Source organism: Pygocentrus nattereri, chromosome 16, assembly GCF_015220715.1.
Source record: "Pygocentrus nattereri isolate fPygNat1 chromosome 16, fPygNat1.pri, whole genome shotgun sequence".
In the NCBI taxonomy this organism is placed as follows: Eukaryota; Metazoa; Chordata; class Actinopteri; order Characiformes; family Serrasalmidae; genus Pygocentrus; species Pygocentrus nattereri.
This window is the reverse complement of record NC_051226.1, coordinates 13,393,144-13,410,974: the sequence shown is the minus strand read 5'-3', so window position 1 is coordinate 13,410,974 and position 17,831 is coordinate 13,393,144. Positions and strand designations below refer to the sequence as shown.

The window sequence follows — 17,831 nt, the reverse complement described above, 5'->3', positions numbered from 1 at the left end:
TGGCCACTGAATTTAAGATATTTTATCATTTAAGATAATTTAAGGTATTTTATGTACTGTACATAAATGCATTGTTCTGGTAATTGAAGGCAAATACTAGGCAAATTATACAGAAATTAATGTAGAGTTATAAGTAACTTAATACATACGTTAATTCTCCCAGTTTTGTGTATCAATACCAAAAAGTATGGGCATAAACCCATTGTTATTGATGTTGTTTTGGTGTCTGTCTACTTATTCTGTTTGTTAATATTAATGATAATTAATCTGTTAAATCTGATAATTAATCTGTTAGTGTGGTTAGTGTGTCTACCATAGAAAGACATTGTATGGCTAAAAGTGACCTATTTTGGCATTTCCCCAAGCAGAAATACTGGCATCCTCTGGACCTTCTTCACTACCAACACCACTACAATACTACTACTACTACTAGTGCTACAACTAATAATAATAATAATAATAATAATAATATAGTGTTTTACAATATCAAACAAATCTAATACAATAACGGCATTGCTGTTGTTATGAAAGGTATTGTCACTGTGCATGCTGTGCATTTTGGCACGTGAGTGTGGTCCCGTGCAGTGCAGCGTATCAGCGGATGATGATGATGATGGTGATGATTGGAATAAGGAGGGGCCAGGCAAAGAACAGTCCCGGTCAAAATATCCTTCCGCTAGGTGGCGCTAACCCCCTCACTCTAACCTCCTCCTCCTCCTCTCCTGCTCTTCCTGAGCAGCGCTGAGAGAGAGAGAGAGAGAGAGAGAGAGAGAGAGAGAGTCTTCAGTGCTCCACCAGCAGCAGCAGCACCTTCAGCAGCTTCAGCCGCAGCAGCAGCAGCGCGTGGAGGCCAATGATAAGCGCGCGCTGCTGCTTCGCCTTCGTGTCCGCACCCCAGAGCTTATGGGCACATGGAGGAGGGCATGATGAAGTCCAACTCGTTCTCGAGCAGCAAGGAGGAGAAGGTGGAGGCGGACGGCAGGAACAGCGTGTTTCAGCGGCAGGACTCCACGCTGCTGAAGAAGAACAGCAGCAGCAGCGGCGGCGGCGGCGGCGGAGGAGGAGGAGGGAATAACGCCAACGCCGCGGCTGGCAAGGAGCACGCCAACTCCGTGGTGGCCGGCGGGCTGAAAGCGGACCGCGAGGAGACCATGCTGGGACTGGAGGACGTGGACCCCGTGGGCCGGCAGCACGGCTTCATGCAGCGGCAGATCGGAGCCATGCTGCAGCCCGGAGTCAACAAGTTCTCCCTGCGCATGTTCGGCAGCCAGAAGGCGGTGGAGAAGGAGCAAGAGCGCGTGCAGACCGCGGGCTACTGGATCATCCACCCGTACAGCGACTTCAGGTGACGCGCGCGCGCGCTCCCTTCACGATCATTGCCTTTTCTTTTTTCTTTTTCTTTGTTGCGGTTTGTTTCATTTGGCTGCTGCCTGTCGCCAAGAGCGATCTGTCGGCCAGAGCGCGCGCGCACATGCACAAACACATACACGCTTGCACACGCAAAGGCACGCGCACACAGGCATTCTCGCGCGCACGCTCTTCCGTCCTGTCTGTGCGGTGTGACATTGCAGTCGTTTCGGATTCAGAGCTGAATGCCCTTGCCGTGCGTAAAAAAAGGGGGCTGCGTGTTGGGGCTCGGTTCGGCACGTGCGGTGCGGGAGCTGCAGCGAAAACACACAGAAACACACACGCGCGCGCGCGCACACAGAGCGGTGTCACTGCGACTGCAATAAGACAGCGCGTGAGGGGGGGCAGGAGAGGATGTATGACTTCAGGCACAGAAAATGAGAAGATCATTCCCGGGTTGGAGCTGAAGTGTGTGTGTGTGTGTGTGTGTGTGTGTGTGTGTGTGTGGTCAGGTAGCGCTGACAGAAGGCATTGAACGGGCGGTTTAACACTAATCACATTATCCAGGTGAAAGGGAAGGGGGCGGAGACTGTGCATATTCCCACCAGCAGCCTCTGTTTTGACATTGATGGTTTGAAAATGAGGTGCAAACGGTTAATGCACTCTGCAGGAATGACGGCAGCTGACGTCACATTTTCTCACACAATCTATGGCCGTTCCCACCAGGTTTCTCCAAATAATTATTTTCTCCAAATATTGATTCACTCTGTTGGGATAAAAACACATTTTGTCAATATATTGAATATAAGTAATTATTTCAAGATGCTAAGTCAGCAATTCAAGGAAAAAATCACTATTTTGAGAAAATAAATAATTGTTTTGCAATATTAATGCAGTATTTCGAGCAAATCGTAATACAAAGGTCAGTATTTTGAAACACTGGTGCCAGAAACAGAGGATGGGCTTTCACAATAACCACCCTGTTCTGCACATTTTAGTGCTCTTTTCAATGCATCTGATTCAAATCACCAGTTCTTCCCCAAGTCCTTCAAAAAATGTGATTGAAACATTTTTTTGTGCTGTAACACCCCCAATTTAACCTTGTTGAAGGTTCAGTAATGAGCTGATGAGTTGGATATCAGTCTTGGATGAGAAAAGCACTAAAATGTACAGCATTACTGCAGAAGCACAATGATAATAGTATATGCTTCATTATATTGTTCCATGTCACAGGAAGAGGATGCATTAATCACCTCAATTAACTGAGAAATAAATAGATTTAAATTTCCACACACATGAGACCACTGTTTTCCAATCCTGCTGCTATATCACCCCGCCCTGTGCTGCACATTTGAGTGCCTTGCCTGCTCTAAGACATCTAAATAAGTACTAACAAGTGTAGAGCAAGGTTTCATACAGCCAATGCTGTTATAGCATATACCGATGCTTATTATTAAGTAACCTTGGACTGACTGCAATGCAGTCTGGCTGAGGCTTATGTTATTGTGGAGTCCTGACCATTTAAAGCAGGGGTGTCAAACTCAACCAACTAAAAGGGCCACATAAAAAAATCTCAGCACATCGGTGGGCCAGCTTTGTTTTATTTCATTTTTATTGAAAAATTTGCTGTGACCTGAATGGGCCATTGTTCATTCAAAATATGGCAAAACTGCAACAGACAGGCATTAATACTTGTTCAGAAATACAATAATTCTAAATAAAAATAAATTATTTTAGGTCATTTTTGTTTTAAAACTGCCTGTATGCTTCAAGGCATCTTTTCTTTTTGTGCATCCGCTGGCCCATAGATTGCTGTTGGGGTCAGAATGCACACTATGTTGCAGTGCATGCTGGGGACTGTACTGCATCTCAGGGTGAAACGGGCTAATAATAGAGAATTAAAATAATTTCGTGGGCCAAATAGGACTGTGTCCCGGGCCTGACATGGCCCACAGGCCTTGTGTTTGATACATGGGATTTAAAGGGTGGTGCAGAGCACATACTACTTCTTCGCCCTGTGTTCATGCTGTGTTCAACCCGGCAACAGCAAACTGTTTTCATCTCGGCTGCAGATGCAGAGTGGAGTTCTGTGTATTCTTACGCGTCGCTCTCCAAGGTGCTGAACCCAATTCCACATAGGCTTTACAGCAGCATTTTTCAGCTCTGCTCTTACAGTCCACCTGCTCTGCACATTTTATTGTTTGTCCTGCTCTAGACCACCTCTTAAACCTCACAAAGTATTCCGCTCAGGATTGAGCTGATGAGTCGGACCCGGTTGAGTAGGAAAACTACGATGAGCAGGAGAGCTTAAATTACTGCATTCGAAAACACTGCATTATAAAGGTTTAGTGTTATAATGTGATGTAGTTGGAAAATATTGTGATATTCAATTTGATCGATATTGCCCAACACTGAGAAGAAGAGAAAAGAGCAAGGACAAACTTGATTGATTTTGCTATCGATCAGGAGAACAAAAAAGCAAGAAGTGCTTCAGATAATAATGACTTTGCATCTGAGAGCAGATGCAAAAACATTACATGAGTTATTCATTAAGTGCAGAGCAAGCGAGCCGCAGCACATGTGCTCCACATGCTTGCAAAGCTGACTGATGTTATTCCTCCCAGAAGACCTGAATGAGGCAGCAGGCGACCATATTGGTTCATAACTGAGCTGAAATGCATTCTTGTAAATGACGATGCTGCAGTGGTGAGAAGAAACAGCTGATCTTTCTTCTGCATGCAGAGCATTTTAGCCTTTTCCCTCCAGTGTAACCTTGTGAAGGGCTTAGAGATGAGCTCCCTTTATTCATAAGAAAAAGAAAGCAAAAAAGAAAGCACTACTTATCGCTAATATTATGCTCATATCTTGGTGGCTAGCCAAGTAAATTTCCTACTTATATAAATTGATAAGAACCTGCACCAGCCCAACACTGTAGTGAACGTTCTGAGTAATAAGCCTTAGGATGTAATACCCATGAGATCTGAAGGGGTTAAATGAGGTAGAATGCTAGCTCTGCACTCTCCACTCTGTGCAGTAACAACGTGAGATGCAGTATGATTAGGTTTCTACATACACTGGTGTTAAAATGTCATTTACATTTACATTTACAGCTTTTAGCAGATGCTTTTATCCAGAGCAACTTACAATACGATGTGATATACATACATGGGGGCAGTCATGGGCTGGAAGTTAGGGAACCAGCCTTGTGACCGGAAGGTCACCGGTTCGATCCCTAGAGCCAACAGCACATGACTGAGGTGACCTTGAGCAAGACACCTAACCCCCAACTGCTCCCCGGGCGCTGTGGATTGGGCTGCCCACCGTTCCAGGCAAGTGTACTCACTGCCCTCTAGTGTGTGTGTGTGTGCTCACTAGAGTGTATATGGTGTTTCACTTCACGGATGGGTTAAATGCGGAGGTGAAATTTCCCCATTGTGGGACTAATAAGGGTCACTTAATCTTAATTTATTAATACAATATCACAGGCAAGATATTACTTTACTTAATTAGTTCATATTCTAAGTTCCTTTCAGTATAACTTGCTACTTTTATAGATTAAAAGCCATGTTATGATTTCAAGAATGCACCATAACATTGCGTTCTTCTTCAAACTGAACAGTCGTACTGGTGCTGGTTATTAATGTATATGATCAGCTGTTTTTGAAAAGGAGAAAGTCATAGATGAGGCAGAGTTGGAGCTTGATAGAGAGGAAGTCAATGTATAGAATTAATGCAAGGCTTAGTGTTTAATTTAATAGTTCATTCTGAAGTGCCAACATTGCTAACAATCTCTGAATGTGAACGACCACCATTGAAATTCTAATTGATTCCTATTGCTTCTATCCACTGTCAGCGATCTTATCACAGCACTTCAGGTCTCATGCAAAACGCGTTTTTCATGCTGCTGTTCTTTGCTCTGAAGCATATGACAGGCCAGTGATTATAGCATTGCTTGCATATGGCAGCCTCTTTAGTGTCATATCCTCTGACATCTTGACAAGGAGTGAAGGTGAGCTGGATTAGAGGTGGACTGAATGAGCTTAACATGAGACTAAACACAATGATGTAAGAGAAGTGACCTTTCTGTGATATTTTACTAAGGACAATCCTGCTTAGAAGCCATTCATTTGTCAAGCAGCTCATTTCCTGGTGAATTTGGTGATTCATCCGCCATGTCTTATTGAAAAGAAATTCCAGTGGAACGATAATAACGGATAGTTTACATAGCGAATATATTGTATTACATCCTCAAAGAAACAAAATACCATACCTTCTTTACACTTAGAATTAGATTCATCATGTTGTGCGTTACACTTTCAGTCAAGTTACGTTCTGTATTGATGTTTTTCATTTGTTTCAAGCTGTCCCAGAAAATGGCAATTTTCTTTGACAAGGTTAGGCACAACAATAACAGTGCTAAAATATTATGTATGTGCGCTGCTGCGAGTTCCACTGTAAAGCCTGAAATAATAATTCAATATCAGAGGCTCAAAATCAACATTATACTAATGAAGATATGATGACAATAGTAGATAATTCACTCACATCCTCAGAAGACATGTCCTTCACCAAGGTTTGGCTGAGTTCTCATTGAATACTCTTGTAATCTGCTCAGGGAAGGAGGCTAAAGCACAGCTCACATGTTCTTCCATACAATATGTGCAATTACACATTTACTTAAGTCTAGTTCAGCGGTCAGCAACATGCATCTTCAGAGCTTTTACTGCCCTGTTGCAGCTCCTCAGCAGAATTAGATATTTAGGTAAAAATAAAAGAATCCTCATTTGCAGTTAAATAAAGCTGTGTTGATCGTTCTAACACAGTTTTAACAACAAATGGTCATAAACACTGGAGTTAATGTAGCCTGCAAATTCTACTTTACCTAACCTTTAACCCTGAATCTAGGTGCACAGACTGCTGGTCTTTCTCACCTACCTAGCAGCTAACAAAACGGCAAAGAGAAAGACTTAAGATGAACATCGATAACTCTGAGTAAAATGAACTTATTTGCATTTATAATCACTCCAGCTGCTTTCCTGATACGTTTAATCAGCAACGACAAAACTGTCAAACGTGAAAAAGACGTGAAGCTCAAGTCAGCTCTGAATTGTCCTGTTCCACCTTAAATGATGCTCCAGTTACTTTCTGGCGCCTTAGGCATCATTTAAGGTGGAACAGGAAAATTCGAACAGGAACCTGGCGGAGGAGAAGCGACTTCAGCCACATAAAAACTTGAATGTTAGGAGAAATTTTACAAGAAACTATCCTACTGTTGTGGAAAATGTTCCTGCATGAGATGTGAGATAAACAGCTATAGCTGAGGTAAAGCTAAAAGCAGAGAAAAGTGTGTCTGTGTTTTTGTTTATATATTTTTTAGCATATACTAGTACATTAGCGCATATTGAGACATATTTACAGCCAAGATAGTAAAATGGGCATGAAATGTTGTGGATTGATTTTTGTTGAAAGGATCAAATGGCTCTTCTATACATTTTGGATGATGATCCCTGGTCTGGTTTATCAGATTTAGGTTTACAGGGATGATGCACATTGATAAACATTTGGGTAATGTCCAAATTTAATAAATTTCCACCAAAGAGATTTCCAAATTCCTAAAACCTAACATAGTGCAGGTTTACAGCTCCTCTTTTTCTTACAAATGTAAATGTGGTATGGATTGAAAGTTTAGAGTCTGTACTTTCAGCAGAACCTTCCTACTGATTCCAGTGAGCCATGATTCAGAATAATTACGGTAATTACAACTTGCTTTCATAATCGCAGATAACTGCAACTTCTAAGGGTTAATGTAAGGTAACTGACTAATGCTCGCTTGGGGTTTAGCCAATGTTCTGCTGGTGTCAGTGTCCCTTTAGAACAATGAGCTGGCTTTAGTAATACTTTTACATCACTCCTGCTGGGTATTCTCAGGTGACTGTGTTTCGACCTTGCTTTCAACACATGATTTCTATCTTTCATCGCACCAGCAAATAAGCTTTACATCAAAGATGGAGAGCGAGGGGGGGGGGGGGGGGGGGGGGGAGAGGATGGGAGGCAGCCAGTGACACTCATCACCGCCTTTGCCAGCCAAAGCACAGGATTGTGTGGCTATTCTACATCATTGCTGTACGATACAGAGCACCTGGCTGTACTCAGCATTCGCCGTCTCCTCACTTAATCTCTTAAAGGAGCAGTGTAGTCAAAAAAGCTTGACAAATGCTGCTAATGAGAATGAATGAACAGCAACCAAATGAACATCATCAAAATAGTATCATGCAAATTAATGTCTGTTAGCTTCCAATGATTATTTAGCATGTTTGATCAAACAGTATTTCTTTCTCTTTCCTCTTTTTTTCTAATCCATATCTGCCTCATTTGTAGCATATCCCATTGACAATGAAAGGGTTAATAATGAAGGGAAGAGTTTGAATTATGCTTGTATGTCACACTGTTTTTTAGGGTATTTTTCAACATTTTTGGCACGGTGCAGCTTGTGGGTGGCACTGGTCATTTCAAGTTTTTATAATTTTTCATCCATCCAAAATATGATTTGCATCTGCTGGAGAGTAAAGTTACGCTTTGTAAAATTTTGTATCATGAAGTGATTTTTACATAATAAGAAATTGCTTAAATATCTTTGTTGCCTAGAAGCAACAATGAGTGACAGTGGAATGGATGTAGTCAGTAGACGGTTACTTAAGAGAACACGGCAGTTATTGTTTAATTTCTGTTCAGAACTATTTACTTATTTAATGTATTATTTCTGTTTTTGGCATATTTTATATTTTACAATATTGCATCATTGTAGCTACATGAAAAAATATTAGGTTTTTAGTATTTTCAAAGTATTTTCAGTACGCTGTATCCCTCCCAGATGTGGCAGTCTGCATTTCTTTTCATTGTTGCTCAATGTTGCCTTAAGGCAACATACCTCAAAAGCAGCCCACACACAGAATTAAAAAAAATAATAATTTAAATAATTTGTTCAGTTTCATGCAACTAAAGTGAATTAAGCATTTTATACAACATTATTTTTTGTTTTTAAGTGATTGATTAATGTGCAAAAAAATCCTCACAATATTGTGTCATTGTAACAAGATGAGAAATATATTTTAGCATTTTTTTTCAAAGATCAAAACACTGTAACCTTGTTCAATTTCTTTCCAAATATGGCAGTTATGTATTTCTTCCCATTGTAGCACACTGTTTCCTCAAGGCAACATATCTCCAAAAGCACCCCTACACACAGAATAAAAAAAATGTTTTTGATTTCAGTCATCTGGTCTGTTTCATGCAACAAAATTGGATCAAGTATTTTGTACAACATTGCTCTCATAATGCATGCAGTGGAGCTACAGAGGGATCAAAACTCACTTGTAATAGAAGCTAGTGGTCAGGTGACCATTGGCTTCTGTTATGCAAGCATGTTCCTTTTTTGATGCAGGGAAATATTCTTCAAATTATTGTCTGTGGATTGTTTTGTCTAAAGAGCGTTTCAGCTTAGGCTGCTTTTTGAATGAAACCCAATACACTCCAACACTGCTTTACTGATGCATCCTGTCCTTTACAACTTTGTATGTTTGCAAACATGAGAAAAACAAAATATCCTGACACAAATCGTGTATGGGTCATTTTTTTATATATATTTTAGCTTTTTTTTATGTTTTGCCCACGTCCTCTTAAACATGCTTCACTTTCACTGTCCTTCATTTCGCTGTTTCTTTTCTCCTTGTACAGAAACTGCTGCGCCAGCGGCTTTTAAGCCCCATCGTTAACTCCCTTATTTGTATGAGCCTGATCATGAGCTGTCCCCATGAATTAAACATGACATAAAAACAACCAACGACAACTAGTGAATGACAACAGCGTCCGCACACCCTTTGTGTTCATTTTGAAGCATCGAGAGAAACTCAATATCCCACGATCCATTAATACGCAGGCCTTTTAAAGATTGATGAATGGTTAGTAGTATTCATTATTCATCGTTTTCAGAAAGGACTCTTGCTTGACTTGATCTGGACCTGGCCATCAGCTTTTGTCTCACTTGAAAGTCTGTCATATTCCTGCAGTATCTCTCCCCTGTATTGCGGGTCATCCGGCTGCTTCTGTAGCTTTGTCTCAGTTAAGAACATTTTTGATAAGGCTGTAATCCATTATGGAGAGAAAGGAAAGCTGTTATTGTGGAATTTTTACATGTCATTATTTACTCAGTGCAGAATCCTCCATGCCCCTGGCATTTTGGGGGTGACTTTGACTGTCTCACTTCTCTTTTTTCCTTCACTGTCTGGATTTATCAGGTAAAAGATGAGCTCAGATTGACTCTGGGGCTTATAAATTAATCACATGGTTTGTGAGGGGAAAAAAACAGGATTTGGATGCAAACAGACTCCTCCTCTTCCTCTTTCTCCTCCTCCATGCTGAACAACAGCCAATTTCTAAACCGAGTTTAACCTCTATTTTTAGGGCTTCTGCAACTTTGCCTTGCATTATTGATGCTTTTTGGTCGCTCTTTTTTCCACCCTGCTTCTTAGACAACGTCCTGAAGTCTGATGAAGGTCCTTGTTGAGTGCGCCTCACTTTTTCCAAAATGATGCCCTCTGGTGCTCTTTAATTAGTCTAGCTCTGTTTTTCCACCTGCAGTGCAGAACAATGGCCTAAATTCAGCAACGTAAAGAGACAGTAGGATACAGCAAAACACACAGTGGCACCTTGAAATCTAGACTATGTGTTACATGAATAATTTTAAAGGGCTTTTTTATGGAAAAAGGAATTTTCTTTGCTTTTGACATTAAACATTACATTTATGCAATTCATTGTAAAGACTACATTTAACAATCTAGCTTGCTTTCAGTCAATATTTGAAAAATAAGTCGGAAAAAATCCTATTTTGAATTAAATTAAAATCTTCGCCTGCATATAAGGCTAGTTCAGGTTAGCCCCGCCCATACAGAGTGTTTCAGCACAGAGTGATTATTGAACGCAGCCAATCAGAACAGAGATCATATGCATATATCAGTCTTTAAGGCACGGTAACAAAAACAGCCTGTTTAATTCTAAGGGATAAAGAGTATTTTTTGGTGCAACTATAGAATATGGTCACTTAAAAGCAGTGACAAACCAGGACTGTTAGATCTAGGACTTCAGTTTGTGCCTACATCTGGGCCTTCAGTCAAGAAATGAGACAAAAACGCTGGTATGATAATGCTTACTTCAGCTAGCGCCTTTATTGTATTCTAGTAGTATGCTAGCTCAAAGCTAATGTGGATTTACATTAATGTGTTGGCCATTCTAGATTAAACAGTTGTAAAAAATGTAGCTTGTAAAAAACATTCTATGTTTTAGTGAGGCTTGAACCAGACATTAACATAAATTCTACCTTTTACATGGTAGTTTTACAGAATCCAAGCATTCAGTTACTGCTGTTTTCCATCTGATTGAAACGCATTGGTCAGGCTACCACTCGGTCAGTAATGTATCTAGAACCTGAAGTCCTGGAGTGATGTTTTTCTCATGTATTTAGTCCCACACATTGTAAAATAAAAGCATGATTGGTTGATTCCACTGTCAGTTCCTAATTATGTTGGTAGTTAATCGGATATGTTAAGCCTTCTGTTCAGCTCCTGAAATCCTAACCAGTGAGAGAGCACTCTTGGCTGTATCTACCTACAGGGAGAAAAGCAAATTGAAAACTGCAGTACTTGCAGAGTTCAATTACAACACAATTTTTTTTACAGAAATTATATATATATATATATATATATATATATATATATATACTGCTCAAAAAAATAAAGGAACACTTAAACAACACAATATAACTCCAAGCAAATCAAACTTCTGTGAAATCAAACTGTCCACTTAGGAAGCATCACTGATTGACAATCAATTTCACAGCTGTTGTGCAAATGGAATAGACAACACGTGGAAATTATTGGCAATTAGCAAGACACACTCAATAAAGGAGTGGTTCTGCAGGTGGGGACCACAGACCACTTCTCAGTACCTTTCTGCTTTCTGGCTGATGTTTTGGTCACTTTCGAATGTTGGTGGCGCTTTCACACTCGTGGTAGCATGAGACGGACTCTACAACCCACACAAGTGGCTCAGGTAGTGCAGCTCATCCAGGATGGCACATCAATGCGAGCTGGGGCAAGAAGATTTGCTGTGTCTGTCAGCGTAGTGTCCAGAGGTTGGAAGCGCTACCAGGAGACAGGCCAGTACACCAGGAGACGCGGAGAAGGCCGTAGGAGGGCAACAACCCAGCAGCAGGACCGCTACCTCTGCATTTGTGCAAGGAGGAACAGGAGGAGCACTGCCAGAGCCCTGCAAAATGACCTCCAGCAGGCCACAAATGTGCATGTGTCTGCACAAACGGTTAGAAACCGACTCCATGAGGATGGTATGAGGGCCCGACGTCCACAGATGGAGGTTGTGCTCACAGCCCAACACCGTGTAGGACGCTTGGCATTTGCCAGAGAACACCAGGATTGGCAAATTCGCCACTGGCACCCTGTGTTCTTCACAGATGAAAGCAGGTTCACACTGAGCACATGTGACAGACGTAACAGAGTCTGGAGACGCCGTGGAGAGCGATCTGCTGCCTACAACATCCTTCAGCATGACTGGTTTGGCAGTGGGTCAGTAATGGTGTGGGGTGGCATTTCTTTGGAGGGCCGCACAGCCCTCCATGCGCTCGCCAGAGGTAGCCTGACTGCCATTAGGTACCGGAATGAGATCCTCAGACCACTTGTGAGACCATATGCTGGTGCAGTTGGCCCTGTGTTCCTCCTAATGCAGGACAATGCTAGACCTCATGTGGCTGGAGTGTGTCAGCAGTTCCTGCAAGATGAAGGCATTGAAGCTATGGACTGGCCTGCCCGTTCCCCAGACCTGAATCCGATTGAGCACATCTGGGACATCATGTCTTGCTCCATTCACCAACGCCACATTGCACCACAGACTGTCCAGGAGTTGGTGGATGCTTTAGTCCAGGTCTGGGAGGAGACCATCCACCACCTCATCAGGAGCATGCCCAGGCGTTGTAGGGAGGTCATACAGGCACGTGGAGGCCACGCACAATACTGAGCCTCATTTTGACTTGTTTTAAGGACATCACATCAAAGTTGGATCAGCCTGTAGTGTGTTTTTCCACTTTAATTTTATGTGTGACTCCAAATCCAGGCCTCCATTGGTTAATAAATTTGCTTTCCATTGATGATTTTTGTGTGATTTTGTTGTCAGCACATTCAACTTTGTACAGAACAAAGTATTCAATGAGAATATTTCATTCATTCAGATCTAGGATGTGTTATTTGAGTGTTCCCTTTATTTTTTTGAGCAGGCCATTAGAATTTTTAACTGCTTAAAAGGAATAACTTACTAACATGAACAATGTGAATGCATCTAAAAAGAAATAATAACTGGCAGCCACCAGTTAGCATGATGCCTTTTGCAGAGTGCTAATTGGTTGCTGTTCACTTTCATTTGTTTTTAGCACTCATCTGGAACTGTAATTAGTCAGGCACACAGTAAGAAACAGTGACTGGTTTGAGGCTTATTTGCATATTGAAGCCTTCTGTGGTATCAGTATTGCAAAGACTGATACCACGATAACGATGGTCAAAGAATAGATCATTTGAAAACATTGGTCACATGCAGATAGCTGTAAGGCCAGTGATAGAACAAAGATGGAGATCATTTGAGATCATATGTGATTACTTTGGGTTGGGGGTCGTGCCCTCGGTGCTAGTTTCTGGCACTCTCCAACAGCACAGATGGTCAAAAACTTGGCCAGCGTCCCAGCTCTGATAATACAGTCTGTCAGTTATCGTGTGGTCAAGGCTACAGTCACAAGAGCCAAATATTCGATTGCATGTTCCTTTACATGGTTCACTGAGTCTGACATGTAACCCTAACCATGCAGGCTACCCAACACCAGACAACACCCTACAGAAACGTAAGAATACCATACACAAACATAACCACACCCTACACAAACATAACCACACCCTACACAAACATAACACCATTCACAAACATAACCACACCCTACACAAACATAACCACACCCTACACAAACATAACCTCACCCTACACAAACATAACCACACACTACACAAACATAACCACACCCTACACAAACATAACCACACCCTACACAAACATAACCACACCCTACACAAACATAACCTCACCCTACACAAACATAACACCATTCACAAACATAACCACACCCTACACAAACATAACCTCACCCTACACAAACATAACACCATTCACAAACATAACCACACCCTACAAAAACATAACACCATTCACAAACATAACCACACCCTACACAAACATAACACCATTCACAAACATAACCACACCCTACACAAATATAAGCACACCCTACACAAACATAACCACACCCTACACAAACATAACCACATTCACAAACATAACCACACCCTACACAAACATAACCACACCCTACACAAACATAACCACATTCACAAACATAACCACACCCTACACAAACATAACCACACCCTACACAAACATAACCACATTCACAAACATAACCACACCCTACACAAATATAACCACACCCTACACAAACATAACCACAACCTACACAAACATAACACCATTCACAAACATAAGCACACCCTACACAAATATAACCACACCCTACACAAACATAACCACACCCTACACAAATATAACCACACCCTACACAAACATAACCACATTCACAAACATAACCACACCCTACACAAATATAACCACACCCTACACAAACATAACCACACCCTACACAAACATAACACCATTCACAAACATAACTACATCCTACACAAATATAACCACACCCTACACAAACATAACCACACCCTACACAAGCATAACCACACCCTACACAAACATAACCACATTCACAAACATAACCACACCCTACACAAATATAACCACACCCTACACAAACATAGCCACACCCTATACAAACATAACCACATTCACAAACATAACCACACCCTACGCAAATATAACCACACCCTACACAAACATAACCACACCCTACACAAGCATAACCACACCCTACACAAACATAACACCATTCACAAACATAACACCATTCACAGACATAACCACACCCTACACAAACATAATCACATCCTACACAAATATAACCACACCCTACACAAACATAACCACACCCTACACAAACATAACCAAACCATACACAGACATAACCACACACTACACAAACATAACCACACACTACACAAACATTATAAACTTACACAAACATAACACCACCCTACATAAACATAACACCACCATACACAAACATAAGCACACCATACACAAACATAAGCACACCATACACAAACATTAAAAACGTACACAAACATAACACCACCCTACACAAACATAAGCACACCATACACAAACATAACACCACCCTACACAAACATAAGCACACCATACACAAACATAACACCACCATACACAAACATAAGCACACCATACACAAACATAACACCACCATACACAAACATAACCACACCATACACAGACATAACCACACCATGCACAAACATAACCACACCATACACAGACATAACCACACCATACACAAACATAACACCACCATACACAAGCATAACCACACCAAGCACAAACATAACACCATACACAGACATAACAACACTATACATGGACATAACGACAGCATACACAAACATAACCACACCCTACACAAACATAACCAAACCATACACAGACATAACCACACACTACACAAACATAACCACACTATACACAGACATAACCACACCCTACACCAGACACAAACATAACAACAACATACATAAACCTAACACCATACACAAACATTGAAAACATGCACAAACATAACACCATACACAAACATAACAACAACAACATTCACAAACATAACACCATACACAAACATAACAGCAACATATGCAAACATAACACCATACACAAACATAACAACAACAACATACACAAACATAACACCATACACAAACATAACAACATCATACACAAACATAACAACAACATACGCAAACGTAACACCATACACAAACATAACAACAACATACGCAAACGTAACACCATACACAAACATAACAACAACATACGCAAACGTAACACCATACACAAACATAACAACAACAACATACACAAACATAACACCATACACAAACATAACAACATCAACATACACGAACATAACACCATACACAAACATAACAGCAACATATGCAAATATAACACCCTACACAAACATAACAGCAACATATGCAAATATAACACCATACACAAACATAACACCAACAACAACATACACAAACATAAGACCATACACAAACATAACAACAACATACGCAAACGTAACACCATACACAAACATAACAACAACAACAACATACACAAACATAACACCATACACAAACATAACAACAACAACATACACAAATATAACACCATACACAAACATAACAGCAACATATGCAAATATAACACCATACACAAACATAACAACAACAACACCATACACAAACATAACAACAACAACATACGCAAACATAACACAATACACAAACATTGAAAACATGCACAAACCTAACTACACCCTACACAAACATAACCACACCATACACAGACATAACAACACTATACACAGACATAACCACAGCATACACAAACATAACCACACCCTACACAAACATAACCACACTATACACAAACATAACACCATACACAAACATAACCACACCCTACACAAATATAACCACACCCTACACAAACATAACCAAACCATACACAGACTTAACAAACCTATACACAGACATAACCACATCAAACCCAAACAAAACACCACCATAAACAAGCATAACCACAGCATACGCAAACATAACAGCAACATACACAAACATAACACCACCATACACAAGCATAACCACACCATACACAAACATAACACAATACACAAACATAACAACAACAACACAAACATAACACCACTACACACAAACATAACAACACCTTACACAAACATAACAGCACAAACATAACAACACCTTACACAAACATAACACCTTACACAAACATAACCACACCATACACAAACATAACACCACTACACACAAACATAACAACACCTTACACAAACATAACACCTTACACAAACATAACCACACCATGCACAAACATAACAGCCCAAGCATGACAGCATACACAAACATAAGCACATCATACACAAGCATAACCAAACCATACACAAATATAATACAACCATACACAAGCATAACCACACCATACACAAACATAACACCACCATACACAAACATAACAGCACAAACATAACAGCACAAACATAACACCACCATATACAAACATAACAGCACAAACATAACAGCACAAACATAACACTATACTCAAACATAACAGCACAAACATAACACACTATACACAAACATAACACTATACACAAACATGACACTATACACAAACATAACAGCACAAATATAACCAAACTATACACAAACATCACAGCACAGACATAACCATACTGTACACAAACATAACCACACCATACACAAACATAACCACACCATACACAGACATAAGCACACCATACACAGACATAACACCACCATGTACAATATTCTTTCCCTTCTTTCTAAATGTTGACTTTCAAAAGTCATTTTATTTTGTGAAATGTTTGTTTTTTAGAAATAATGCTTGAAACAAGGTTGCATCTGCTATTAGAATATAACCCTTTTCTTTGATAAAATTACTTTAAAATAAAGAAAGAAGTTAAACTATCTTCTAATAATCTTACAACAGTCTAAAAATGTGATTTATTGCAGATTATTAAGAATAGTTGACCAGAAAAAAAAAATATATATATTGCAACGAACATCAGATGCAAACGTATATGACAGTATACGTTTTCACCACTTCATAGATGTTTGAATAAAAGCATCTGTGAACAGAACAGCCTCCTTGCTGGGTTAAAAATACCTGATCTTGATATTGTTAACTAGTGAGATGCCCAGTTTAGTGTGAAGGGCAGACAATTATCTGACACATGATCTGTGGATATTTATAAAGCAAGGCCCTCTGCTTCATTTATTTAAGCAGATCCATTACAGTCCAGTCTACCGGCTGCATCTCAGGCACCAGTGGGGTTTTTAGCACGAGATAGCATTCTTGAAAGCATCTATTTTAGTTGGTGGATGAATGCGGTTATCAGTGACTGGGACGTTTTGCGAGGCCGGCACGGTGCCAAGAAAAACACTTCTGTCAGACAACATAGGATACACTTCTAACACATAAGCGTATACCTCAGGTTGTTAGCAAGCTGTGACCTCATTTCCCCCTTTTTTTCAGTGACAACATATGAAAAAAGATATTTGCGTTTTTTTTAATTTTATTTCAATTTTTATTGTTAATACAATTTTTTG

The 17,831-nt window shown here is 40.3% G+C and overlaps 1 protein-coding gene across 4 annotated transcripts in view; it reads left to right on the top strand.

The window, feature by feature from the left end:
- The first annotated feature begins 365 nt into the window (after positions 1 to 365).
- Positions 366 to 17,831, top strand: part of LOC108438107 (potassium/sodium hyperpolarization-activated cyclic nucleotide-gated channel 1) — a 169,738-nt gene continuing 152,272 nt past the window's right edge. For 2 of the 4 annotated variants that reach the window (XM_017715703.2, XM_017715694.2), the window contains exon 1: positions 366 to 1,345. In XM_017715703.2, the coding sequence (XP_017571192.1) occupies positions 912 to 1,345 (434 nt within the window). In that variant the 5' untranslated portion in view covers positions 366 to 911. The remainder of the gene's footprint in view (positions 1,346 to 17,831) is intronic. The other 2 variants (XM_037546019.1, XM_017715686.2) reach the window with 2 other exon arrangements.